General features: G+C 55.0%; 9 protein-coding genes across 9 annotated transcripts; 6 read left to right on the top strand and 3 right to left on the bottom strand.

Annotated features, from left to right (window-relative positions):
- Positions 1-120: 120 nt before the first annotated feature.
- Positions 121-3330, bottom strand: L226DRAFT_454842 (uncharacterized protein; the record flags this gene model as incomplete). Its single annotated transcript, XM_067675208.1, has 9 exons — positions 121-945; positions 1014-1335; positions 1386-1636; positions 1696-1999; positions 2051-2111; positions 2163-2283; positions 2337-2501; positions 2552-2891; positions 3029-3330. 9 exons carry the CDS (start codon positions 3328-3330, stop codon positions 121-123), a joined length of 2691 nt encoding a protein of 896 aa, XP_067540340.1.
- Positions 3331-4864: 1534 nt separating this feature from the next.
- On the top strand, positions 4865-6861 carry L226DRAFT_529969 (zf-DHHC-domain-containing protein). The gene is made up of 5 exons (XM_067679730.1): positions 4865-5157; positions 5231-5593; positions 5767-5801; positions 5854-6332; positions 6390-6861. Exons 1-5 carry the CDS (start codon positions 5010-5012, stop codon positions 6484-6486), a joined length of 1122 nt encoding a protein of 373 aa, XP_067540339.1. The 5' UTR covers positions 4865-5009; the 3' UTR covers positions 6487-6861.
- Positions 6862-6982: 121 nt separating this feature from the next.
- Positions 6983-8864, top strand: L226DRAFT_180069 (sure-like protein). Its single transcript, XM_067672704.1, has 10 exons — positions 6983-7404; positions 7460-7510; positions 7561-7697; positions 7759-7787; positions 7850-8005; positions 8065-8160; positions 8212-8294; positions 8350-8392; positions 8451-8542; positions 8595-8864. The coding sequence occupies exons 1-10, from the start codon at positions 7304-7306 to the stop codon at positions 8773-8775; spliced, it is 969 nt and encodes a 322-aa protein (XP_067540338.1). The 5' UTR covers positions 6983-7303; the 3' UTR covers positions 8776-8864.
- Positions 8865-9092: 228 nt separating this feature from the next.
- Positions 9093-10314, top strand: L226DRAFT_478249 (PRP38-domain-containing protein; the record flags this gene model as incomplete). The annotated part of the gene is made up of 5 exons (XM_067676783.1): positions 9093-9148; positions 9201-9276; positions 9334-9490; positions 9552-9667; positions 9718-10314. Coding segments are annotated over 5 exons (896 nt in total), but the record flags the coding sequence as incomplete, so codon positions are not given.
- A 132-nt stretch (positions 10315-10446) lies between these two features.
- L226DRAFT_529966 (tRNA isopentenyltransferase) lies at positions 10447-12713 on the top strand. Its single transcript, XM_067679729.1, has 9 exons — positions 10447-10478; positions 10536-10850; positions 10912-11330; positions 11387-11471; positions 11523-11655; positions 11716-11934; positions 11992-12048; positions 12098-12185; positions 12246-12713. Exons 1-9 carry the CDS (start codon positions 10467-10469, stop codon positions 12484-12486), a joined length of 1569 nt encoding a protein of 522 aa, XP_067540336.1. The 5' UTR covers positions 10447-10466; the 3' UTR covers positions 12487-12713.
- Positions 12714-12750: 37 nt separating this feature from the next.
- L226DRAFT_550069 (carotenoid ester lipase precursor) lies at positions 12751-15216 on the top strand (the record flags this gene model as incomplete). Its single annotated transcript, XM_067682723.1, has 13 exons — positions 12751-12920; positions 12977-13170; positions 13229-13297; positions 13444-13570; positions 13622-13629; positions 13680-13745; positions 13797-13866; positions 13925-14192; positions 14255-14362; positions 14419-14471; positions 14540-14790; positions 14846-14904; positions 14968-15216. The coding sequence occupies 13 exons, from the start codon at positions 12751-12753 to the stop codon at positions 15214-15216; spliced, it is 1692 nt and encodes a 563-aa protein (XP_067540335.1).
- Positions 15217-15259: 43 nt separating this feature from the next.
- Positions 15260-18654, bottom strand: L226DRAFT_608776 (uncharacterized protein). The gene is made up of 6 exons (XM_067685971.1): positions 18131-18654; positions 18001-18072; positions 17542-17945; positions 17372-17460; positions 17094-17319; positions 15260-17037 (listed from the first exon to the last, which is right to left on the bottom strand). The coding sequence occupies exons 1-6, from the start codon at positions 18622-18624 to the stop codon at positions 15494-15496; spliced, it is 2829 nt and encodes a 942-aa protein (XP_067540334.1). The 5' UTR covers positions 18625-18654; the 3' UTR covers positions 15260-15493.
- A 302-nt stretch (positions 18655-18956) lies between these two features.
- Positions 18957-21550, bottom strand: L226DRAFT_557149 (V-type ATPase). Its single transcript, XM_067683157.1, has 11 exons — positions 21308-21550; positions 21133-21252; positions 21040-21083; positions 20885-20986; positions 20691-20831; positions 20478-20629; positions 20294-20426; positions 20221-20241; positions 19815-20170; positions 19242-19761; positions 18957-19174 (listed from the first exon to the last, which is right to left on the bottom strand). The coding sequence occupies exons 1-11, from the start codon at positions 21480-21482 to the stop codon at positions 19085-19087; spliced, it is 1854 nt and encodes a 617-aa protein (XP_067540333.1). The 5' UTR covers positions 21483-21550; the 3' UTR covers positions 18957-19084.
- A 204-nt stretch (positions 21551-21754) lies between these two features.
- L226DRAFT_566334 (26S proteasome subunit P45) lies at positions 21755-25602 on the top strand (the record flags this gene model as incomplete). The annotated part of the gene is made up of 14 exons (XM_067683900.1): positions 21755-21768; positions 21828-21841; positions 21892-21933; positions 21983-22020; positions 22072-22153; positions 22204-22501; positions 22557-22725; positions 22776-23152; positions 23207-23320; positions 23373-23567; positions 24033-24476; positions 24552-24839; positions 24900-25474; positions 25544-25602. 14 exons carry the CDS (start codon positions 21755-21757, stop codon positions 25600-25602), a joined length of 2709 nt encoding a protein of 902 aa, XP_067540332.1.
- Between the last annotated feature and the right edge of the window lie 176 nt (positions 25603-25778).

The following is a 25778-nucleotide window of genomic DNA, read 5'->3' as shown; positions in this document are numbered from 1 at the left end:
TCGGGCCAGAGAGTTGCGACGAAGATGGAATACATTGCCGTACAGTATTGCTACGAAAGCGGGTGACGGGACACGATAGAATAACGATATGTAGGGAATCTGTCGTGCGCGGATGTGCATTCAGAACGGCTCGACCGGGCTCGCTGAGAGCCCAGCGTCATTGCGCCTAGAAGATGAACCCGCCTCGCTTACGGAGGTGGAGTTCAAAGGGGTAGGGACAGACGTTTGCCGCCGCAACGAACGCCGAGGGCGGGTTGCGGCAGCGGTAGCAGCCGGATTAGCGGCTTTGGTGGGCGATGCCTTGGAAGCGTCAGTAGCGGAGGGCTGGGCGGTCACCGTGGACGGGGAGGTGAATGCACCGATCCTGGGCAGACGTATCTTCAACGTAGGGATAGGATTCGGAACTGAACCATTGGTCGCAGGGGGAGTGACGGGTTTGTGGGCGTGAGCTGAAGCCTTCTTCTTGCTATTACTGGCCTTGGGTGGTGGAGGCGCGAGTAACGATAGGTCTGTGTCCATTTGATCAGGGTCAGGCTTGATAGTCAGCTCGGCACGGGCCTTCCCACGTGCGGGCTGACGGGTCCTCTTCGCGCGCAACGAGATGGACGATGAGGAAGGTTCTGTCGCGCCTTGGCCAGTGGAAGTCTTATCGCCCTCCGCAGTGGTCAGGTGGACACCATTGGCGGTCGAGGGTGACGCTTGAACGGCATGACCAACTGGCTCCGGGGGCCTGGCTGCCTTGCGACGAGCATCCGGACGTTTGCCGGAAGATATCACCAGCTGGGGTAGCTCGAAGTCGACATCCATCGGTACTTCATCGTCTCCAGAACGGCCAGACCGTTTTGACGATCGTGACCGAGCGGAGACGGTATGGGAAGCTGCAGGGCGCCGAGGACGCGAAGTCTCCGCAGAGATGCTGCCCGAGGGTGCGGTGCCCTTGTGCGCCTTGTGCTCCTTGTGCTACACGCGCCAACTCAGGGTTTTTCTGCACAAAAGAGGCACGATTCACGCACCTGCAAGGTGACCTCCTGTGGCTCTACTTTGACAGCCTTGGCCCTCACCCCATTTGTGCGAGATTTCGCACGAGCTCCCCCACGAACAGTCGAGCTGGACGAGCCATGTAGCTGCATATCACAGAGCATCTGACGCGCAGGAGCCCCCTCAATACCACGCTGACGACGGCGGGAAGACCGACCGACCTGAGCAATGTTCACGTCATCTTGGGTGTGGTTGGCACCATCGATGGAGAAAGGTGTGATGCTCTCATGGTCATCAGCGAACGAGCTGAGTGATGTGAGAGGCGAAGACAGTGCACTGGAAACTTGGTACTCCCTGCTTAGGAATGCGTCAGTACGATATCAGGAGTACACAATGCTATGTCTCACATTTCTGATGCAGATTCGCCTCGGCGATTTCTCGCTATCTTGTCCCAGAAGTCGAGAGTGATGATCCTCTCGGGAACTCGATATCGTCGGCCGTTGATCAAGACCTCGTCCATGTTGAGCTTGTCTGGAACGCGTGCAGGCTGCGGGGCAGTGTCTGCTTGGATGACCTCAATGATGCCGTTGTTCCATTGCCGTGTTTTGGTGATATCGATCGGCGTGGCATTTGCTCGAGGTATCCGACGCTTCGGTTGCTGCTCCGGGCAACGACCGTAAGCTCAGTGTAGAGCTCGATAAGCTGGTCCAGACTCACCAAAACGCCCTCAGCATGGTTCGGGCACATCCATTTCTTCGACCAAGGTGGCATGACGCTCAAGGGCGTCTCAAGACAGTCAAGGTGCCAGTGCAGATGGCAGTAATCGCAGGAGATGATGGGTCTGCCGGTCTCGTAATTGTTGACATTGTTCGCGACGGATCTCCTGGCCCGTTTCATAGTGGGAGTATCCGCTGCCATCCCGGGCGGGAGAGCGGAGGTGCCGCATCGGAAACAGAGCACCGAGTCGCCATTGCGGTCCTTCAATCTATACGGGTCCCGGTCCTCCAGTTGGCCATGTCGGCTGTACGGAGTCCGTCAGCACCAACATATCGATGATGAGACGAAAACTCACTTGAACCGTGCTTGCTTGACCTCGGACATATCTTGATAAGTACCCCTAGTGGTAGTTCCCACTGCCCAGCGATATGAGTAAGCCAGCGACGGAACAGAGTCCATGCACTGACCGTCTTTAAAGAAGGAACGAATGTCTTGAGGCAGCTGAAACTCGGCGGGTATCTTGTTGGAGAGCTCGTGAACGAGCGGGGCCATAAATTTGAGCGATGTTGGTGGTTTGGGTGATGGTCGCTAACCGTGGCACTGATCAACGACGATATCGAGGAAGAGATTCGGCAGCTTACCTGCTCTAGTACACACGCCGGACAGAACCATCTAGATTCTCCTTCAGGAAGGTCGCTCGCTTCCATGGGGGGATCCAGACAGAGCCAATGGAAAGCTCTGGGACAGCCGTCGCAGTACACGAGAGCGCCAAGAGACCGACATGCAGAGCAGTGGTCCTCGTTGGACTACATAGAAGCTCAACGATGGGGGGATGTGTGCATATACGAACACGCACCAGTGAGGGGGCAACTTCCAACGACACCACGCCCGGCTCCTCCTTGACCTTCACCGCTGGTTCCCTCTCCCTCCCTTTCCCCTTCCCCTTATCCTTCGTGGGGCGCGTGCGATGCCGTGTTGAGCTTTCCGGGACTTCCGGAGGCGTATCCTCTGCATGAGCCGAAGTTGCCCGAGAGACCATTGCGTCGTCAGAGTCGAGAGGGAGGAGGGCAGGATCAAAGTCCGACAGTGCGTGCGATGACGAAGCGGTCGCTTCTGGCACAATGATAGGGTCGGGGGGCGTTGCCAACACAGCAAGGCTTCGAGCAGAGGCACGCTGGGATCTGGTGCTCTCAGCCCTGTGAGCGAGGGAGACAGTGCGTTGGAAGATCAATCGTGGCCGACGAAGTTTCGTTGCGGCCACGAGCGCGCAGGGAGGCAAGTATCAAGGACCATGTCAGCAATTTTTCAACTACAGAACGGTAAGGAGACGTACCCTTTGTCCAGACGAGCTCGTTTTCTCCGAGTCCCATCCATATCTGTGGGAGCTGCGGAAATGGAGCCAAGTGCAAAATGGGTGGTATATGTCGTGCCTGGGTCGGACGCGGGTAGGTACGAGAATGTCACAGTAGTCTTTTTGTGGTCTTTCCTCGGGATTCCAAGCTGCTGGATAGCGGCAAGTGGAGGAGGACCGGGCAAGATTTCCGTAGCCAGAGATGGATCACCCTCCAGGTGGGGTGGTTGTGACACAGAGACTCCGGGCTGTAGGTACGCGGGGACGCCCTCGACCGAGGCCATCGCTTGGCGGATTGTGCACCAGTGAATGAAAGGCAAGCCGCGAGAGCCGCGTGGAGGAGTTGGCGTCCCAACCTTGGTGGTAGCGTACAAGACGTCGACACGGTCAGTGGCGATGATGGAGGCAAGCGACAACGTTCCGTTGCAGAGTTTCTCCTGCTGACATCCGGTCGTATATATATCTACGGATCGTCTCCCCTCCCCTTACATCCTCCGTACTCTCTCAATAATACTGCTTGTCTGCTTCGATAGCAACTCCACTGCCCTGCCGGCTGCTGCACGTACATGCACCGACCATCCAGATGCTAAGCTCGGCGTCCGATGCTTTCATCGTCCCATGTCGCGAGATAAGCCGCCCTCCCTGTATATGCAGAAGATATACACGACACCTGAAAACCAGAACGAAATGTCATAAAGACATCTATAATGCCGTATTACACAAAGATGGGTGCACTCACAACCAGACGAGTTGCCGATCCTCCTCAAATTTGATGGAGAAAGTGATCGTATGTATGTGGACGAGGCACCAAGCACCAAGAGCGTTGTGTGAATTGTAGCATGTACCTTCTCCGGGGGTTTTTAGCACCCGCATGCCAATTGTTGCCATACAAAAGTGCGGCCTCGATTCAACATCGCAACAGGGCATTCAAATCTAAGTTCCTCTATCGACCCGAGTCAGTATGACTGAGCACAACCTGTGATGTATGCAGACTAATAGGAGCTCACCAGATACGCCAACAAAAGACTCGGCATGACGACACAGATTGAGAGTCATGTAAGAGGGATGGGGATGGCTCCTAGCAGTGGCTCATAAAACTAGGTGTCCACAAGAGCCTGATCTTGTTGCGGTAATACACAATCCTCTCCGTACCCCATACAATCGTGCGTTTCGACCAACGGAGAACGTATACAGCTATCCGTGTATATCTTGGCGGCTCTGTAATAACAAGGTGGGAGCGTGCAGAACTCGACTCGACTGCGACGTAGCTAGTCTTGATCGTGACATACTCACTTTGGGGGAAGGCGGTGAGAGGTCGGCTGCCACATCAATAATTGAGCAACTTGAACGTCGTCGCCACGGCACGTTCGTTGTTTGGCGATACACGCTTATGATGTAGTAGCATGTACTACGTACACACCCCTGAAAACCGCTCTTTTACTTGTGGATGACGACATGGACGACAAGGCAACGTCCAAAGGCTCTCCTAGTAATGTGGATAGCGGGGTCTCGAGGAGTTGACAACTCACCTCTCCAATCCGTCCGCCCGTAACCTCAACCCTGTACCTGACAACACACGGACAAGGGTTCGCCCTGTTCTCTGCTGACAAGCAATCTTGTACTTCATCAGAACTGGGAGGGTGTTCAACGAGCTTGAGCGGCCATATTGAAGGGGTAAGCAGAGCTGCGAGCATGGTCATTCATCGGGGTCCGGGAGCAGGAGCGGCATCGAACGCGGTCCAGATCCGGGGATTCAAATAGACAGCTGCGCGCATGCACAGCTTTTCGCTTCGGAGAGTGTCGATCGACGCTCGGTGAGGACGTCCAGGCGACCACGACCACAACCACGGCGACAACGGCGCATGCCACCTCCATGACCCTCGTTCTATACTCTTTCTTTTGACCTCAGTATTCCGTTGTGCATACTTCAGCAACACTACACCTTACACAACGCGTATACTAGATGCCTCGGAATATTGGCACACCTCTGCTTTCCCTCGGTCGACTCCCTGCTCCTCCACATCTCGGTCCTGTTGACGACGACGACGACGACATTCCCGGCCCCGACCGTATCATTCGCAAGCGATGGTATCACTACCTCCCTCTACTCCGTAAGTCTTGCTCGCTCTTATACTAGCCTGTCTGTCCCTTCTGACATCTCCATTCCGTACCTGATTGCCACAGTGGCGGTTCTCATGATTCTTGCACCTCATCCCTCCCTCCTCCTCATTTTCGTAAACTACTACTACCACGTACATGACGCTCTACTCTACGCGAGCGCGCACATGCTCGTCGTCTATACCTTGACGTTTCTTGCCTTCTCGTCCCTTATCGTCGTACTCGCGCGCGACCCAGGACCGGTCGGAGATAAGTCACAAGGCGAAGATGCATCTGAAGACGGAGAAGAGAGTTTCCTCGAGGCTCTCCTTGCCCCTCCAGAAGGCGAGGAGGCGCATGGCCCGGGCAAGTGGTGTAAGAAGTGCTCAGCACCAAAGCCGGAGCGCGCGCACCATTGCGGAGCATGCGGGAGATGCGTGCTAAAGATGGGTGAGTACCGAACACAAGTTGTCTTTCCGGCCGTTTTGGTCATCATCGGGATGGAAGTAGAACGGCGGTGATAGCCAATTCTGCGTTGTCCAAGCTCTGCCCATGGCTGGCGCTATGTAACATTGGCGTAGGGATTTCGAGGCGTACGGCTGACGGTCTCATCTTTCCGACAGATCATCACTGTATGTGGCTCGGTCACAGGTGCATCGTAAGTTTGCATGATTCCTGTGACTAAGCCCACTCACCAACGTCTATCGCAGGGCCACCGTACGCATGCGTCCTTCGTACACTTCCTCTGCTGTGTGACCCTGCTTGCAGTTTATGTTGCTGTACTCTGCGCTTCGGTCGTGTGGTGGGCATTCTCGCATCCTCATGATATCGACGAGACAACACCGATACATGCGATGTTCCTCGCATTTTATGGCATCGTGATCAGCATGGTCATCGGCTCCTTCTGCGTATATCACCTCTATCTCATCTCCACAAACCAAACAACACTCGAGTCATTGTCGCCCTTCCTGCTCCTTCGACACATCACACTCCCGGACAACGCCGACTCGCGCAGGCTCTCGGATCCGCCACTAGAGCATGAATTGTCTTTCGAGCAGCGTATGCTTGTACGGGACGCGCACAGACATTTGCGACTATATGACGTGGGCTTCAAGGGCAACTGGGCACAGGTCTTTGGATGGACGAAGCCATGGGGATGGGTGTATCGTATTGCGATCGGTGGTTCCTGGTGAGTTGGAGCCAAATCTGACCCTATTCGCACAACTCATATGTGTTGCTATGGCAGTACTGGCGACGGATGGACATTCCCGCGAAATCCGCGCGCAGAGCAGATGCTGGCTCGTCTTGCATCGGACCTGGTGAGCGCGGACAAGGACCGGTGACCTGCATTCCCGACGCTACTTAGCTGCTGTTTTTCCCCTTGCTTACCGAGATGATATTGGGCTTTTTATCGGACACTTGTATACCCCACGCTGCTATCACATTCGATACCCTTCAATGAGACCCAGCCACGACCGTGGATTCCCTGCCGGTCTTCAATTTGTTTGTTCGCACGTTTCTTCTTCTCATCCAACAGACGTGCTCTCAAGCTATGTCCGAGGGGCAGCAGTTACAACTGGCTTATTTGGCAAGCTCACGTTGTTGAAGGCTTCAGAAACAAATGCTGTCGGTGCGCGAACGTGCAAGATATTCGGTGATGCCAGTGCCGTTGTTCGCACTGTACGCTCGGGGCCGTACTAATGTATAGCGTTCAGGTCTACAAGCTTCAAGATCCGCTGTTCCAGTGCCTGAGGGACTTGTGCCAAGGTTCCTCAGCTTCTCCGGGATTCTCCAGGATTGTCGTGCGGGGAATGTCAAGAACCATCTGCGAGAAGTACCTTTCTCACATCATCGACTTGTGCCGTTATACACGGCGTCATCAATAAGCCCGCGCCGAACCTCGGCTGGGGCGTCTCACACTAGGCCAGCACAGCGCACAAACGTGTGTCGAGCTGGTGCTGCCTATTCGCTCTCGAACAGCGCGGTTCGCCGACATGGACGCCGTCCGGGCAAGGATCCTGACATAGTAACGAGGCTCGGCATGATCTTTCCAATGTCCCGACGAGTACAAATGCAGCGCAGAATGTCTCATTCAACTTGCTGCGGTTGACCTCACCACCCCTCGGGCAGCCTACCATCCTCCACTGACTGTCTGACGAAATGTGGAAGCCCTTCGCACCTCTGCTCGCTCTCGTGTCGTGCAGTGCCGGTCTCAACATTCTGCTCACCAACGACGACAGTTGGGCCTCAGCCAACATTCGGTATGCGTCCGACGCGTCCTGGTTGATAGACAAATTGACGTGTTTCTCCCCGAAGTGCAACTTACAACGCGTTGAAAGCTGATGGTCACGATGTGCTCTTGGTCGGGTGAGTAAGACGCGTCTTCATGTATCGGTCCTTGCTAACATGTCTTGCAGCCCCGCCGTACAGCAGTCGGGCAAGGGCGGCACCTTCGTCCTACCCACGACCAATATCACCGAGCCTGGAGGCGAGTTCGGCTCTGTACCCGTCGGCGCGCCATACTTTGGTCAGGACTCCCAAAATGGCGACTTGTGTGAGTACCTACACCTGTCCCGGCCGGACTGCTAGTCAGATGTCCTGACTTCTCGTTCCAGTCTACTTCAACGGAACGCCTGCTGCCACGGTATGGTGCGATCTCCCTCCGAAATGCACGTCGTTGGCTGATTAGTGGTGTCGTGTGACTAGGCTGTCTTTGGCATTGACATCATTGCGCCCCAGAAGTTCGGGAGTGCTCCGATTGATCTCGTCGTGTCTGGTCCGAACGAGGGACAGAACAACGGTCCCTTTGTGTTCACTTTGAGCGGAACGGTGGGCGCTACCTATACATCTGTAGAGCGTGGTGTACGTCCTCCCTTCACTTCGGGCTAGAGAGCGTTGACGTCATGGCTCGTACATCCCAGTACCCGGCTATTGCCTTCTCGGCTGGCAACAGCACTCACCGCTCCTTCATGACCCTTACGGATGACGCCAGCGACCCCGCTAACCTTGCTGCCAAGGTACTGCTATCCTAGTCCATTGAGCAGTCAGCTAGCTCATCCCATCTCCAGGTCGTGGCGGACGTCGTCCGTGCTGTTGCCAATGGGGTGAACGTAACGAAGCAACGTCTTCTCCCTCTGGGTGTCGGCATGTCGTTCGTATTTCGATTGATCTCGCGCACTATGCAGTAACTGATGCACTACTCACAGCGTCAACATTCCTACCTTCGGACCTGATGCCAACTGCTCGGCGGTACGTCTTGCTTAACCTTGGGTCTACGACCGGTGGTGACTTACAGTATTCTCTGCAGCCTCCCCTGCGGTTCACCCGTTTGACGGGAGGTGCTGTCGTGGACCAGATTTCCATCAACACGACGTCCGGCTTCCCGATCAGCACCAACTTGTACGTGGGTCGATTCATTACTCATGATTTCAACTCACTGCTCCTCATATAGAGAGGCCACTGGGGTGAACGCGAACATCAACGGTGTCCGAGAGGACCCTGGCGAGACTCCCACCAGCGCGGGTTGCGAGACGGCAGTCAGCATCTTCTCAATCGACTATGATGCGCCTGAGCGACTTGCGCTGCCGATTCAGCAACGGCTTGCGCTTGCCATTGAAGCTTCGGAGTTCTAGTATATAATGCTGCCTCATGTTCTTATATAGATGATGCTCTACGTGATCATCAGACTATGGGCCTAACATATGAACGACGGTCCTCCCGCTTCGGAGCTTCAGTATCTCCGCGTTCGAAACATCATGTGGCAGACTTATACATGGGGTTGCTGTGAAAGACGAGGCCTTAAGGAACGTCCAACAACAGTACTTACACATTCAAAATTATCCATCCTCGTATGTTTTCATCGCGCAAACTTCGGGTCCGGGCCGCCAGCGTCCCGCGACCGCGTCGAGAGTTCGAGCGCCAATTAGTAGCTAGTTCTCGTTCAGAATCACCATGGCCAACACCACCGTCCGAGGAGCGACTGCCATCCACGGCCAGAATCCACAGGTATGACCATCGCTCGCATATGTGCAGAAGACTTCCATAGCTGAGTGTTTAGTACCTAGTCGAATCCGTCATCCGCAACCGTATCTATGACTCCAGTTACTGGAAAGAGCACTGTTTCGCGCTCACGGGTATGTTCTGTGTCCTTCCAGCGTGAAAGAAAGAGCTCATGGCCTGTCAATGTCTAGCGGAGACACTGATTGACAAGGCGATTGAGCTCAAGGCGATTGGAGGGGTGTATGGAAACCAGAAACCCACGGAATTCTTGTGCTTGCTCCTCAAGTTGCTGCAGATTCAGCCAGAGAAGGAGATCTTGTTGGAGTATCTACAGGCAGACGAGTTCAAGTGCGTACACTGTTAATCTTGCTCCCCCCCTCTTTCCTCATACCCTTCTCTGTCCGGTCAGATATCTACGAGCACTCGCGACCATGTATATTCGTATGACCTTCCGACCCGTGGAGGTATACGAGATACTAGAACCACTCCTCAAAGATTATCGAAAATTACGCTATCAGGGCATGGGTGCGTGAAGCTTGTCTGTGCGGACCCGGCGCGTGTTTACGTTGGAACAGGCGGATATTCGCTCACATACATGGACGAGTTCGTGGACCAGCTGCTGAATGAAGAGCGAGTCTGCGACCTCATACTTCCTCGCCTGACAAAACGCGACGTCCTGGAAGACCTGGGCGAGATTGGTCCCCGGAAGAGCCGTCTTCTGGATGCGATGGAGGGCAGGAGTGAACACGGGAGCGAGAAAAGTCGGAGCAGGAGTCGCAGTTCGGACAGGAGCAGGAGCAGAACCCCTCGCAGCGCAACTGGCAAGAGTCTTTCCCCTTCGAAGAGCCCCGGTAGGGGCAGCTCCCCGGGAAGCAAGTCTCCTCGTTCGCCGTCTCCTGCTGGTTCGCGATACATCTCGCGTAGCCGGTCTGTATCGCGCTCGCCGTATCGCTCAAAGAGCCGGAGTATCTCTCCGGATCGTGTCAATGGCTCAGCTGCTGGTTCACCCGCAAGGTTTCGGTCGAGAAGTCGGAGCATCTCTCCAGATCGCATGGATACTAGTTGATGCATTCGAGAGTTGTGGGTGTACACATCTGCTACATCTTTTACCAGTCTTATAGTCCTTGACCTCTGTGATGTTATGCTCCCAATTGCACTCGCATCTTCATGTGCTTATTCCAGTGTTCAATGTGCGACCCTTGTTGCACTCTGACTGGTAAGCTCGCCCAACGTTTGAGCCGGCCCGGGGACCGAGGGTGATGAGTAGCGCTCGGAATCAGAGACTTGGATTCCTTCCGTAAGTACGCTCGTACTAACATGCGCAATGGCAGTCATCGTAAGTCTGAGCCCAGACATGGACATATATTCCATATATGCTCAAGCTTTGTGACAGCGATCATCTGCAGCCTTGGGTAGCATGTCCTTCAAGCCACTCATCGTCATCTGTGGAACGACTGGTGTTGGAAAGTCGAAGCTCGGTATCGAGCTTGCCCTCGCCCTCTCGTCCAAATCTGCGCGTCACCACCATCCCTACCATGGCGCGAGGATCATCAATGCCGACTCGATGCAGGTGTATGTGGGCATGGACGTCATCACGAATAAGGTCCCCACGGAGGAGCGCTGCGGTGTTGAGCACCTGCTCATGGACTACAAGAAGCCGGGGGAGCAGCTGACGGGGCCGGAGTGGATTAGGGATGCTATGCAAGTGGTGCGTCGCTACGTATATTCTATGATATGCTAAGCTGAGGGAGTCACGGCGGGGACGCAAGATTGACGAGACGCATGCACGGAACGAGGTGCCCATCGTGGTCGGCGGGACGTCGTACTGGATCCAACATCTCATTTTCCCCGAACGCATGGCTTCCCTTGACAAGTCCAGTGCAGAGGCATCCTCGACACCGGTGTCTCCCTCGCCTTCGGAGGCTTATACTAACGCCCTCGCATCCCTGCCTCCCGAGCTGCTCGCCCTCTTCAATGATCTCCCAGGGATTGCGCCCATCGCAGACACGAACCCGAGGTTGGCTATGGACCTTCATCGACTGTTGGGGATGATCGATCCCCTCGTTGCGCAGAGATGGCACTGGAGAGACTCTAGGAGGGTGCTGACGAACCTCCGCATCATCCAAGAAAACCGGCGGCTTGCGAGCGAGATCATACGAGAGCAGTCGCATACCGCGTCAAAACCAAGGTCAGGGTTACGAGTTTGCAGAGAGGAGAGAACATTCATCAAGTTCGTAACGACAGATACCGCACGTTGTGTTTTTGGTTGTATGCGAAGCCAGACGCACTCAAGCCTCGGCTTGATGACCGGGTGGACCAGATGATTACGGTATGCAAGCCACATTACCTCCAATCACCCGCTGATGTCTTCGCGCAGTAGCAAGGCCTGCTGAACGAAATACTAACCCTGAAAGCAATCGCCGCGGCAGGAAGCTCCTCTTCCCCCGATGGTGCCCCACCTACCGAGTCGAGACCGCGTATGGACTACACCCTCGGTATTTACCAGGCTATCGGTGCGTTTCCTTTGAATAATCCATACGCACGGTAAACGCTGACCGAGCTTCGACCTCCAGGCTACAAGGAGTTCCATGACTACTTGAGCGCTGCAGAGCCTTCTGAAACGGCGTTCCGAGAAGCAGTGGAGCAGATGAAGCTAGGAACGCGCAGATATGCGAAGCGGCAGGTCTCCTGGCTTCGGAATAAGCTCTTGCCGGCCGTGAATGCAGCAAATGCCGCGGCTCGGGCTGAGAACAACTCGCCTGTAGTTCCAACGTACTTACTCGATGCCACAGGTGTGTGCCGTGCGAGTTATCTGTGGATTGAAAGTTTGACCACATGTTGACGTATAGAGCTCGGAGATGCGTGGAAGACAAACGTACTTGATGTGGCAGATGACATTACAAAAGGTCCGTGCCCTGTTTTGCGTAGCTTCCTTGACGCAAACTTTGCCCGCAGCGTTCTTGGAAGGAGAGGCTCTTCCAGATCCGCTGGCGCTTTCCAAGACTGCGTCGAAGATGCTGACTGTGCCCGATCGACCGACAGAGTGAGTAACTTCGCACTTCCGCATGTAAGCCATACTTACGCATAGCGTCGTCTCCAACAGTCCGATCGCAGTCCTCAGCGCACACCAGCGTACGGTTTGCGACGTCTGTACGATTGATCCCGTCCAGCCCGTCATGGTGGATGCCTCGAAGTGGGAGATGCATGTACGAAGTCGCGGCCATCGAAGGTTGACCAGCAAGCGGACGAAGGGGCCTCATGTAGCTCCAGAGCAGTCTGTAGAGGACGGCTCAAGTAGCGAGAGCCCCGGTGACCAGAGCGACATCGAGATCCCATGGCAGTAATTCGACCCTACTGTCAGCAAGTACGTTCAGATACACACCGCGAATGGTTCTTTTCGCAATGGTTTGCTCGTCTACAGCCACGAGCCTATGCATGTGGCCGGGGCTACGAGCCTTGTGCGGAAGGACGAGGACGCCCTTCCCTTGAACCGAATAGTGTTGAGCCCTCTGACGTCTGTCCTGTCCAACCTAAGCAATATATGCAGCGAGTATAAATGACGGTCTGGTACATCCGCATAGACTGCTTCTTCTCGCCTTTCATCCGCCATGCTCATTGCAGTGATTCTCTATGCTGCTGTCTTGTTCCATGCAGCGATATGTGCGCGTTCGAGGCCCACTCCTGTCCGCCCAACCGTTCGCCTGGATGATGCTATGTTCATCGGAAAACGTGGAAACATGACTGATGCCTACCTTGGGATCAAATTTGCGGAAGCACCGTGAGTCATGTTTGCACTGATTCACCGGTAGGCTAACCAGCATATTGCGGGCGCAGACGTTTCCGCTTGCCAACACTAGTCCGTCAGTATCCCAGAGCCACGCACGACGCAAGCGATTTTGGGCCGAGTTGTCCGCAACACAACTCGATGGCGGTTCGGTCCATAGTCAATTACCCATCAGTAGGCCGTTCAGTCGCTTCGAGTCCCATGAAGGCTCCCTGGCAACCCGGAGCTCGACCATCTGAAGACTGTATGCACGACATGGCGCCAGTAGAGATCTGATTGTTGACAAAGCCATGACCGGTCAGGCCTTAACCTCAACGTATGGGTACCGACCGGAACAGGATCGACGTCACGTTTGCCTGTTGTTGTTGTATGTCTTATCTTGCCCAGTTCATGTCCGTATAGTGCTCACATCTACGAAACGCAGTGGATTTACGGCGGTTAGTGGATGCGTACTTGCTACGTATGCGCTATAATTTCAGTTGTCAATAGGTGCATTCTTGCTTGGCTCCACACAGAGGTCGGTCTATTGTTCATGGTATCGGTACCATGAGTCACGATCAATTCTCTAGCTATGATGGCAGTGTCATTGTGCGCCGATCAGTGCAGTTGGGTGAGCCGATCGTGTATGTTAGCATGAACTACCGGTAACTATCTCCATCGCCCCTGGTGGTCTTTCCACTCACGGGCAGAGATAGTGTCTCTGGTGAGACGAATACGTACAGGGAATGGTGTAGGCGTGTTGACCTGTTCTAGCCTTTGGCTTCCTTGCAGGCAGGGAGGTGAATGACGCGGGTGTCGGCAACATTGGTTTGGAAGACCGTAAGTTGACCCTCAAGAACTGTATCAGTAACCTGGCTAAGTCATGAATAGAGCGCATTGCCCTGAAGTGGATTCAGAGATACATCACAGCGTTTGGAGGAGATCCCACACGGGTGACTCTGTACGCCTAATTCCCCCATCCGGTATCATACTACAAAACGCTGATGCTATGTTCACAGTTGGGGGGAAAGTGCAGGAGCAATTTCCGTCTCTCTGCATATGCTCACTAACGGCGGAAATACCGAGGGCCTCTTTCACCGAGCCTTCATGCAGTCGGGAGCACCAATACCCGTAGGGGACATTGCATACGGCCAGGCCGAGTTCGACACGCTCGTGGCCAATACAGAGTGCGAACTTGCAGCGGACAAGCTGGAGTGCCTGAGGCTTGTCCCGTATTCAGTGCTCAAAGCCGCGGTGGACAAGTCTCCGGGTGTCATCAGCTATCAGGTATGTTCCCGTCTTCTATCTGCGCCTGCTATGAATGAGGATATTTATCTGGTGTCATTCAGTCCCTACGGTTGTCATACCTTCCCCGAGTAGATGGACGATTCCTTGTAGATGCTCCTCAAAAGCTCGTACTCAACGTCAGTGTGTCAAAGATCCCGTTCGTCACTGGGGTACGAACCTACCTCTAGTCTCAATGTGTGCTCGCAGTCAACTTACCCTCTGGTAGAGTTGCGAGGATGAAGGGACCCTCTTCTCCCTCTTCAGCTCTTTCATAGTTTGGTACGTTGGGGCCCGGGATCAGCCAGAGCCGCGCATATAACGACTTGACTCACCCACACGTATCAAAGGGACGATGCGCACTTCCGGGACTACATGCTGACCAACTACATGAACGGGGCTAATGAAAGTCACGTCGGTGACTTGTTCGAGACGCTATACCCTGACGACCCTGCACAAGGCTCGCCCTTCGACACTGGCTCGCAGTACGCATTCCTACAGTACGAACGATTGTCGGCAATCCAAGGAGACCTGGTCTTCCAAGCGCCGAGGCGGTTCTTCCTGGAGCAGACATACGACAAGCAACCGACGTGGTCTTTCCGTATGTTTCGCGCAGATGAATTTCGCGTTGTACCACCGATTAAAACAATTCCCAGTCAGCAAGCGGAATAAGAACCTCTCGTTAGTCGGGTACAAAGTCGGGTTTCTCGGCGCGGTGAGTATCCATAAGTTGGCAGGGCCACCGAAGCGTCACGTTGACGATAATGCTTTGGTGCAGGCACACGGCAGCGACCTCAGCAACGTCTATGGGCCGGGAGACATGACTGACTACCTCGTACACTTCGTCAACCATGGTGACCCGAACGCACCTGATGGTCGTCTTCTTGGCTGGCCTCAGTACAGTGTCCAAAGCCGTCACCAAATGACGTTCCTCGACGGCGACTTGCCGTTGGCAGTCACGTCGGACGTCTACCGCGCAGAGGCGCTCAAAAGGCTGACCGAGCTGTCGCTGAGATTTCCCTTGTGACGTGCAAGTCGTGCAAAGCGCACTGTATATGCGCAGGGCTTCAAGCAGGAACATCCACGTATTTGTATTTTTGTGATGAGACTCGACTCGTTCTAGATACAGATATTAGCTATCGGTGTTTCTTCGTGGTTGACGGTACCTGAGCTGGAACTCGGAACAATACTCAGTGACGCTCCTGTATATATGGCCCGAGTGCGCGTGTGCAGCCCGGGGGTTATCGAGAAAAAAGGAATAGAACTATAACGAGAGTTCAACTGGAAGGTGCATGCACCCTGATTCACTCCTCAGCCCAGCGAGGCAGCCACTCCTGCCATCCAACCCAATCATCATCCTCCATCTCAGCCTTCTCCTCGAACACGAACGACTTCGCTTCCGCCTCTTCGTCAGTAGGCGGGTGGTGCGGATGGTGGTGCGGAGGGTGGTGTGGACCGCTCGGCTTCTTGAGCGGGTTCAGCAACTTATCGATCGCGTGCAAGGCACCGTTGCGCAGCGGGACATCTGTAAGCCCGACCTTCACCCCATGCACGAACAGCACCGTCTCATAGTGCGCGTGTTTCTTCCATGGGAGCGGCAATTTGTGCGCAAACTGGACCACGTGCACGTCAAGCGAGTGATTCGTGAGCAGCGTGGGCGCGGTCAGATTCAGCGAGTACGCGATGTGTAGACGGGGGAATGGGAAGTGCGGCTTCTTGTTAGGAGCACCGGGAGGAGCACCGGGAGGAGGAGGAGGGTGGTGCGGAGGGAAATGATGCGGAGGATGAGGGTGAGGACCATGCTCGTCCGGTGAGGGACGCGGGAAAGGCTGGCAATGGGGGAGAGGTCCATGTCCAGGGAAATGCAGGGGAGGAGGGTGAGGCGGTCCTTCGCAATGGAACGAGGGTGGGTGCGGGCCACAGTACGGCGGCGGCGGAGGAGGTCCGTGGGGTCCATGATGAGGGATCTCATGACCAAACGGCGGAGGAGGGAGAGGACCCGAGCAGTGTGGGCCTTCATGGTGGTAAGGAGGGAAGGGCGGCGGATGGTGGGGACCCCATCCGTGCGGTCCCTCGTGATGCTCAAAGGGAGAGGGCGGCGGAGGGGAAGGACCGCAGCGCGGGGAACCATGATGGTAGGAGAAGGGAGGACTGTGGTACGGGGGAGGAGGTCCCCAGCGAGCCGGCCCCCAATGGCAGGGAGGCGGCGGAGGCGGCCAATAGTGCGGCGGCCCATTATGGGCAAATGGTGGAGGAAGAGGAGGACCGTGGTGCCAAGGTCCATGATGGTTGTAGGGCGGTGGCGGCGGAGCGCCATAGTGGGGCCACTGGCGCTCGAACGGAGGGGCCGGGGGAGGGTAGTGGGGACCTTCGCCAGGGGATGGGAAGTGCGGATGGTAGTTGTCCTGGTAAGCTTCATACGAAGCAGGACCCTCAGCCATGGGCCCATCATAGGAGTAGTACGACGAGTAGTCAGGTCTGCCGTACGAGTTCGACGAGTATTGAGGTCCATGGTATGAGTATTGATTACCGGGGAAATGAGATGGTGGCCGTTGACTACCATAAGCCCATTCCTGCGGACCATCTTGAGAGTAAGCCGAGTCTTCAGGATACGACTGCACGGGCCAGCTACCACATTGATGGCTCGGCATCCAGCCAGATATCTTGCCACAGCCAGTCTTGAACTCGCCATTGATGGGCCTGGCGCCTTTGCGATCCTCGTGTTCAGGAGTCTCGTGCAGTTCCGCTAGGTCATGTTCACCGTAGTCGAGTTGTCCGTAAAACTCCCCGCATTCGGCGTCGTACTCCGCAGGAACGAAGTCGGAGTCGGAAGCGTTGTGAAGGTAGTCTGGTAGAAAGCGTCAGATCTAAGTCGTTCAATATCTTTCCTGCACTGGAACTTACTCGTATGGAGTACAAACTCAGGAACGATGTGGTACTGCAGCAGTTTCTTGAGAGCTTTCTCGCCGAAGGGCGAGAACAGGAATAGCCGCAGGTCGCGTGGGAGCTTCTGGAACGCCTTGTTTGTGGGCGCGAAGAACGAGACCGCAGGCGAGCCGTCGACTGTCCCTCCTTCGACATTCCGCCACTCCACTGCGTCCGTCAGTCCGACGCGTTGGAGGGCCGAGGTCTAACGACTGCATGTCAATACACAGCGAGTTTAGAATAGGGACTCATCTCACCAGAGTGGAGAATGCACCAGGGACAAGGAACGTGACTTGGAAGGCAGAGGGGGGTGGGAGCACCGGCTTGTTGACGACATGGATCAAACCTAGTACGACATATCGAGTCAGCATCAAACCATGAAATCGCGGATTGATGCTGCGTGCGGCGCAGGAGATTGGAGTCTCACCGTTGGTAGTCGGGATGTTCGGCCTCACGATGTGCGAGAATAAGTTGACCGCAAGAGAGAACGGGGCTAGAGCCTTGCCCACGCGGACACGCAGCGGCTCGCCGTCCAGAGACCCGTCAGAGAGTGTCAATGAGGTGGGGTATGTCAAGTTCTTCCCGAGCTCGAACGTGGACAGCCTGGAAGGCAGCGTTTGGTAAAGCAAGACAAACTTGATGAATGCCTTCAGCTTGTCTTTATTGGGCACGTTGTTTGAGCTCAGGAGACTCTCAGCAGTCGCCAACATGTCGTCGATATCATCGCCAGAGGAGAAGGCTTCTTCAAAGTCGAACTCGCCAACCTTCGGAGGAGGGTGAGGGTGACGAGGACGAGGGAAGCCCCAGTCCGGAAGAGCAAAGAACGTAACACTGCGGTATCATCTGAATCAGTCAACTGAAGCACCATGACTGGGACGAGACTTACTTGACCGAAGAATCGTTGAGTAGCTTGGTCACATCTTCGGTGTAGTTGACAAGCTTGAAGATACGAGAGAACCTGATATCAATATGGTAAGTCACATGGTAAGTATATTGTGGATACTCTCAACGCGTACTTGGGTTGGCTCTCCAAGAATTGGTAGATTGTGACATTCGGAGGTGCTGCCGGAGGATGGTGAGGGGGATGTCCAGGGGGATGTCCAGGGGGAGGAGGACCAGGAGGACCAGGGTGCGGAGGCTCATGCGGAGGGGATTCAGGAGGTTCAGGAGGATGCTCCGGAGGATGAGGGAACTGCTCCGGCGGTTTAGGGAAGTGGTTGGGTACCTTGGGAGGGCGAGGGAAGTCTCCGTCCCAGGGATGTGACTCCGGGCGTTCTACTTCCTCGGATTCGGCGTAGTACGACACCTGGGCAGCATCCATGACGAGTTGGGGTGCGTCCGGCGCCCAGTTGTAGTGCACATTGTCATCAACAACTTCATTCTGAGAGTGAGAGTAAGGATTGTCAGTCAGCTCGGCTTCCTCGCCGCCTCTGGCACGGCCCAGATCGGGCCGAGCAGAGACGAGGAGTCCGCCGTACACCACCGCGAGCACGGTGTGCAGCAACAGCATCGAGAGAAGGGGGGGAGGAGGAAGGAGGAGTGGCGTAAGAGCGCAGTCTCGCGCGGACCACGGGGTATAAGTACCTTGGGCTAGACGTTGCAGTTATGACGCCAATGTGCATCATCCGCGCCGGGGCCGTTACGCAGAACCGCAGTAAGGGCAAGGCGCTAGACCACCCCGAGGCTCGGCATGGTGCGATCGTGCTCATCCGCAGCAGGTGCGCTCTTCGCTCGTGCGCGGAACGGCTGATGGACAGTCTCACCCACCTCCTCGGTGCACGTATCAATCCATTAATGACTTGAAGGTGTTTGCACGACAGTCACCCTTCGTAATCAAGAGTTGTGCGAGCAATTGGAGCTCAGCAAGATGGCACTAGCGTCAGTATTTCCGGTGCCGCCGCTGTAAATGAAGGAATTCAGACATGCTATGGCGACATACAAATCGTGAATGGGATGGGTATATAGTCCGTTTACTCTACTAGCTGCCGGAACTTCTCCTGGATCTCGTTGTACAACGCGTCCATCTTCTGTTTGATGGGCTCCTTTCCTTGCGATGGTGACTGTGTGCCAAGCCGGCCAACGTCAGCGGGATCCACGATAGGAAGTATGACATGACGATCCACTTACCTCGAACTTCATTTGCGATAGCTTGAACATGAGGTCGGACGCAGATTCGCGAATCTTCGAAAAGGTGACGTCGCCGGACACAACGGCCTTCTGCGCAGCGTCGTGGAATGCGACAAAATTGCGGAGCATCGCGCTCGTCTTGTAGAAGGGGCAGAAACGGTCGTACTCGGACATACCGTTCTGCTGGAGGAAGTCGTCCTTGAGCATGCGTGCAACCTCGAGCGTGATCTTGTCGTTCTCTCCAAGAGCACTCTTGCCGACAAGCTGGACAATCTCAGCAAGGTCCTCCTCCTTCTGCAGGATCTCCTTTGTCTTTGTCCGCAGTTCAACGAAGCCGGGCTCCGTGGTCTCGTAGTGCTGTTCGAGGACCTTCGTGTATTTGGAGTACGACACAGACCAGTTGACCGACGGGAAGTGCTTCCGCTGCGCGAGCTTCTTGTCAAGACCCCAGAAGACTTGTACGATACTGAGAGTGGCGGACGTGACAGGATCTGAGAAGTCACCACCAGGAGGCGACACACTACGGTGAAGGGTGAGTAGAGATCAAAGTTGCTCCTGGTTGATATTACTTACGCGCCAACTATGGAGACGGTGCCCTGGCGAACCGGGTTACCGATACACGTAACCTTACCAGCACGCTCATAGAAGCTTGCCAACTTGGTACCGAGGTATGCGGGGTAACCCGAGTCAGCGGGCATCTCTGCGAGACGACCGGAGATTTCACGCAGTGCCTCTGCCCATCGTGAGGTCGAGTCTGCCATCATGGAGACGTTCGAGCCCTGGTCACGGAAGTACTCTGCAAGGGTGATACCGGTGTAGATGGATGCTTCACGCGCTGCGACAGGCATGTTGGATGTATTCGCGACGAGGGTAGTACGCTTCATGATGGGTTCTTGACGGTCACCGACTTCCATCGTGAGTTCGGGGAACTGAAGATGTGTCAGATTCTGCGGCGCAGATCCTTTGTATGCGTACTCACATCCATCAATACTTCAGCCATCTGCACGCAAGCATTAGCTATCGCGGTGACTCAAGAACATTGCACAACATACCTCGTTACCGCGCTCTCCGCAACCCACGTATATGATGATGTCACTGTTCGAGTACTTGGACAGCGCCTGAGAGATCACCGTCTTGCCACAGCCGAAAGCGCCGGGGATAGCTGTCGTCCCTCCTTGCACGCAACTGCAGGCCCAATTAGAAAACCACTTTGACATAGTCAGAGCATTGACTCACGGGAAAAGGGCATCAAGAATACGCTGGCCGGTGAGCAGAGGGTAATCCGCAGTATGCTTCTCCGATACTGGACGAGGTGCACGGACGGGCCAAACCTGCATCATGGTATGCTTCGTGGTCTTGCCATCAAATTCCGTCTCCAATACAATATCCTACAATCATGGATTGTGATCAATCAACACCATTGTGTCCGATATCTGCGAGAGCACTCACATCTACAGCGTAGCTGCCCTTCTCAGCGACATAGGTGATCGTACCGAGCCCGCGGGGTCCAAGCATGATCTTGTGGTTGTCAACGAGGGAGTTTTCGTACACACGCCCGAAGATGTCACCTCCAGATATGTGGTCCCCGACCTAGAATATACTGGTATGTACACACGACGAAGAAGATAGAGGTAGCCACATACCTTGTAGTTAACGGGGTTGAAGTCCCACTTCAACGACCGGTCCAGCGCATCGGTGTTGATACCCCTCGGAATATATATCGATTTCGAAAGTTCTTGGATGGACTGCAGGCGCGACGTCACACAATGATCGAAGATATCTCAACAGGAGAACGTACTCGTAGTGGACGTTGGATACCATCGACGATGTTGCCCATGAGACCTGAGGATGCTTTCAGCGCATAGCCCCATATCAATTGTTCACTACGTACCGGGACCAAGCTCAACACTGAGAGGCTTGCCTGTCCGCAGTACAGGGTCGCCGACGGTTACTCCGGAGGTCTCCTCGTACACCTGAATCGTTGCCTTGTCCGCCTCGATACGAATGACCTCTGACGCGTCAAATCAATCCCATGCGCGGACATTGTGTTTTACGCCACTACGCACCACCGACAAGCTCATCATGTCCGACACGGACGAGTTCATACATAGCAGAGCCGGTCATGTTCTCCGCGATGACGACAGGACCGGATACACCAAAGACCTGGCCGAAGCGGGACTCGCGGTCCTCATCCCTGACCTTGGGGAGGTCTCTCTTCGCGTTCTGGAGTGCGCCGGCCATTATAGACGATGGAGGAGAGGGAGAGATGGGCGGGGGCGCACAGAACTTGGCAATGAGACGAGCGGAGGCAGGGCCGACTGACGACAGTCTCCCCAGTCCGGAAGTCAGTCGGGAGCTGCCGTCAGAGTCTGGCTGCACCGCATATGGCAACTGACGCCCTCCGGCGTTACCGCGCGCGCTTACGCGTAGACTGACGCGTCCTTTGGTGGCTTCTGACCAAGCGTGTGCTCTTGAACGCATCTTTCTCCTCTACCGCCACTACTACATACACAATGCCGCCAAAGTCGTGAGTATTCTCATTCTTATCCTTGCATACGTGTACCAGTGCTAAAATTGCGTTTGCAGCGACTGGGAGAAGTGTATGTACTCACAACCCGCACCTGTGTCAGTGGTACTCACTTGCATGAAGGGGAGAAGAAGGTTGATGACAAGGAGGAGAAGGAGATCAAACGTGCGTATCTTGTCTCTACTTGCACGTTATGTGTTGACATGTCTTGCAGCTCTTGACGACAGCGATATTCAAATCCTGAAGACATATGTATGTCTTGCACATGTTTTGTATGAGTACACCGACTTACTGGTTCTCCAGGGTCAAGGACCATACGCGGGACGCCTCAAGAAGATCGAGTCAGACATCAAGGAGGTACAAAAACGTATCAATGAGAAGCTGGGTACGTCTGTGCGGCGGTACGTGCTGCTTGCGTTCTCAATCCCATTGCAGGCGTGAAGGAGTCGGATACCGGCCTTGCCTCACCCAACCTCTGGGACCTTCCTGCGGACCGTCAACGTATGGGCGAGGAGCATCCTCTCCAGGTTGCCCGGTGTACAAAGATCATCCCCGTGGACCCCGCCGCCGCAGAACGCGCTCGCGCAGTGAACCCGGAGGGTGCTGTTCAGGGTCAGAAGGGTGCGGACGAGCAGGACAAGTATGTCATCAACATCAAGCAGATTGCAAAGTTTGTCGTTGGTCTCGGTGAGCGTGTGGCGCCTACAGATATTGAGGAGGGTATGCGGGTTGGGTGAGTTTCGTTAACTCTTCATGTTTCGCCACCCCGTATTGAACGGTACCGTTAGCGTGGACCGGAACAAGTACCAAATCCAGATACCTCTGCCACCGAAGATCGACGCTTCCGTTACCATGATGCAAGTCGAGGAGAAACCTGACGTGACCTACTCTGATGTTGGTGGTTGCAAGGAGCAGATTGAGAAGCTCCGTGAGGTTGTTGAGACCCCCCTGCTATCAGTACGTGGCCAGAACATTTCGAAGCACGCAGATGCTGACATAGGTGACAGCCCGAACGCTTTGTCAACCTCGGTATCGACCCTCCAAAGGGTGTGCTCCTCTTTGGTCCCCCCGGTACTGGCAAGACTCTTTGTGCGCGTGCAGTAGCGAACCGGACAGACGCAACCTTCATCCGTGTCATCGGTTCCGAGCTTGTACAGAAGTATGTTGGAGAGGGTGCGAGGATGGTCCGAGAACTCTTCGAGATGGCGCGCAGCAAGAAGGCGTGTATCATCTTCTTTGACGAAGTCGACGCCATCGGTGGTGCGCGATTCGACGATGGTGCCGGTGGTGACAACGAAGTACAGCGGACGATGCTGGAACTCATCAACCAACTCGACGGTTTCGACCCTAGAGGCAACATCAAGGTGCTGATGGCCACCAACCGGTATGCTCAAACTTTATCATGTCTATGTTCGCTTGCACTCATCCCAACTTGTAGACCTGACACTCTTGACCCTGCGCTGTTACGTCCTGGACGTTTGGATCGTCGTGTTGAGTTCTCACTACCTGACAACGAGGGCCGGGCACATATTCTCCGCATCCATGCCCGAAGGTTAGCATTCCTCTCGAGTCTTTCACTTGGATCGCACTCACCATATGCTTAGTATGAGCGTGGAGCGCAACATCCGGTTTGACCTCATTGCGCGGCTATGTCCCAACACAACGGGTGCTGAATTGCGCTCAGTGGCGACAGAAGCAGGCATGTTCGCGATCCGTGCACGTCGGAAAGTTGCAACCGAACGCGACTTCTTGGATGCTGTTGAGAAGGTCGTACGCCAGGGCACGAAGTTCTCTAGCACGTACGTGGGCCCGCTTGTATCTCTGGTGTGCTCTACTAACAGACTTTTTTCAGACCGTTGTACCAAGTGTATAATTAGATTAGTAGTATCATACGCATTGCATGTTTTATGTTTTCTCTTATGCTATCGGACGTTACGGGCTCTTTTGTGTTTACATCCTGGCCTGAAGTTGCTGGTATGTCTGAGCGTCAATTATGCGCACGCGCGGTGACGATACGCGTGGGTGCGCGTGCTATAGCGCGTCGCGTCTGTTCTGACCCAAGTTCCGGCCACCATCTGCGCCCTTATGATCTGACATGACCTCTAGCTCTCGTGTCGTCCTACTTGTCTGCCAATTCCCATCTTTACGCACCACAGAGTATCCAGCATGAGAAGATTCGTCGCTGTTCCGCGACTCGCAGGTCGCATATCGGTCCACCGGTACGGCCGTCCACATCTCACCCTCTTGACTTGCATTCGGTATAGCGCTGGATACCATGCTTGCGCCCCTCATCGACAACAATCGCCGTTCCATTTGCAGCAGCTATCCAACGACAATGCACTACCACCCGCGGAGCTTTCAAGACTCATCGAGGAGCACGCGAAGCAACCTCCCCTTCCCCTCACGCTCTCCAAGCTACTCTCGTTCGCCCGTCCCCTTACACCGGAATCTGTGTTGGAATCGGTACGCTATGTCACCACGGAGATTCCACGCATGCTCGCTATGCGCGCACGGTCGCTTGAGGCTCTGCCGTTCATCGTGGGCATGAACCCGTTCATTGCGCGAACACTGCAAGCACACAAAGACTCGTTCGAGTTTCTCATAAGGCACCCACCTATCGTGACTTTGGAGCAGAACGCGAGGTTCATCGAACAACTGTCGGAGCTTGTGCACAGTCACGCAGACGACATACCCGCGATGGCGAAGGGGTGAGTGCGGTCTCTGGATTGGAGTATGAAGACTTACCTAACCGCGTTCCGCGTTGGCGTGTACAATACGTGCAGATTTCAAGAGTGCCAGCGGTACATGACCTCTGAGCAGATCAGCGAGTTCTTGGACAGTACGATACGCAACCGCATAGCGGTTCGCCTTATTGCAGAGCAGCACATTGCCATCTCACGCGACCTTGCTCACGGTGAAGGAGGCGGCCGTCATCTTGGCGTCGTGGATTTCGCTTGTTCCCCCAAGGAACTCATTGGCGTATGTGGATCGTTCGTGAGTGACCTGTGTGAGGCCACCCTTGGGGCGAGCCCCGAAATCATCATCGACGGAGATGCAGACTCGACCTTTGCGTGAGTCGTCCTACCCGTTCAGCCGTGTGCCAGTGCCTACTCACCAACGCATCCAAACAGCTATGTGCCCGTCCATCTCGAATACATCCTCACCGAGATCCTGAAGAACTCCTTCCGCGCGACGGTCGAGTGGCATCAGCGGCACCATTCCGCCTCTTCCACCGACCTCATCCCGCCAGTCATCATCACCATCGCCTCGCAGCCCCGGCCGAACCCCTCTCAGCCCTTGCCTCCGCCATCTTCGCCCGAGTATCTGTCGGCCGCCCGCGCCCTGAACGCGACGCCGCGCTACCTCTTCCTCCGTGTGCGAGATCAGGGTGGAGGCGTCTCGCCCGATAACATGTCCCGCATCTTCTCATATTCGTTTACGACCGCCGGCCGCGGCGCGGAGGGCAATGGATCGGAGTGGGACGACGAGGGCCTCGGTGGCGGCCCGTACGCCGCGCAGCATATGAGCGGAGGTGCGGCCATCGACTCTGGAGGATCCGGCGAAAGTTTGTTCTCTGAGATGGTCGGGCGCGGTGTACAAGCAAGCATGGGCACCATCGCGGGCCTTGGGTACGGTCTGCCCATGAGCAGGCTGTATGCGCGGTATTTTGGTGGCTCGCTTGACTTCAAGTCGCTGGATGGCTGGGGTAAGTTTCCCAACTGTTCGGGCACACACCATTGTTAAAGATTAGTTACTGATCATATCCGCCTTCTAGGTAGCGACGTGTTCATAAAGTTGCGCTGTCTCGACGACGGCGGAGATGTAGAAATTTAGTCTAGTTTAAGGCCCGGATAATTGTACAACATACGGAAAAGGGAAGTCATAGTTTGTGCGTGAAATAGCCGCGAGGCATCGCATGCATATCCTTGGGTCATGAGAGCTATAGAACTTAAGAGGAAAGCAACTGGAAATTTGAGAAGGCAGGCATATGAGGGAAACTACCACAGACG

The sequence above is a fragment of the Lentinus tigrinus genome, assembly GCF_003813185.1.
Source record: "Lentinus tigrinus ALCF2SS1-7 unplaced genomic scaffold L226scaffold_3, whole genome shotgun sequence".
Classification (NCBI taxonomy): domain Eukaryota; kingdom Fungi; phylum Basidiomycota; class Agaricomycetes; order Polyporales; family Polyporaceae; genus Lentinus; species Lentinus tigrinus.
The sequence above is the reverse complement of the archived record's forward strand: the minus strand, read 5'-3'. Positions and strand labels throughout refer to the sequence as shown.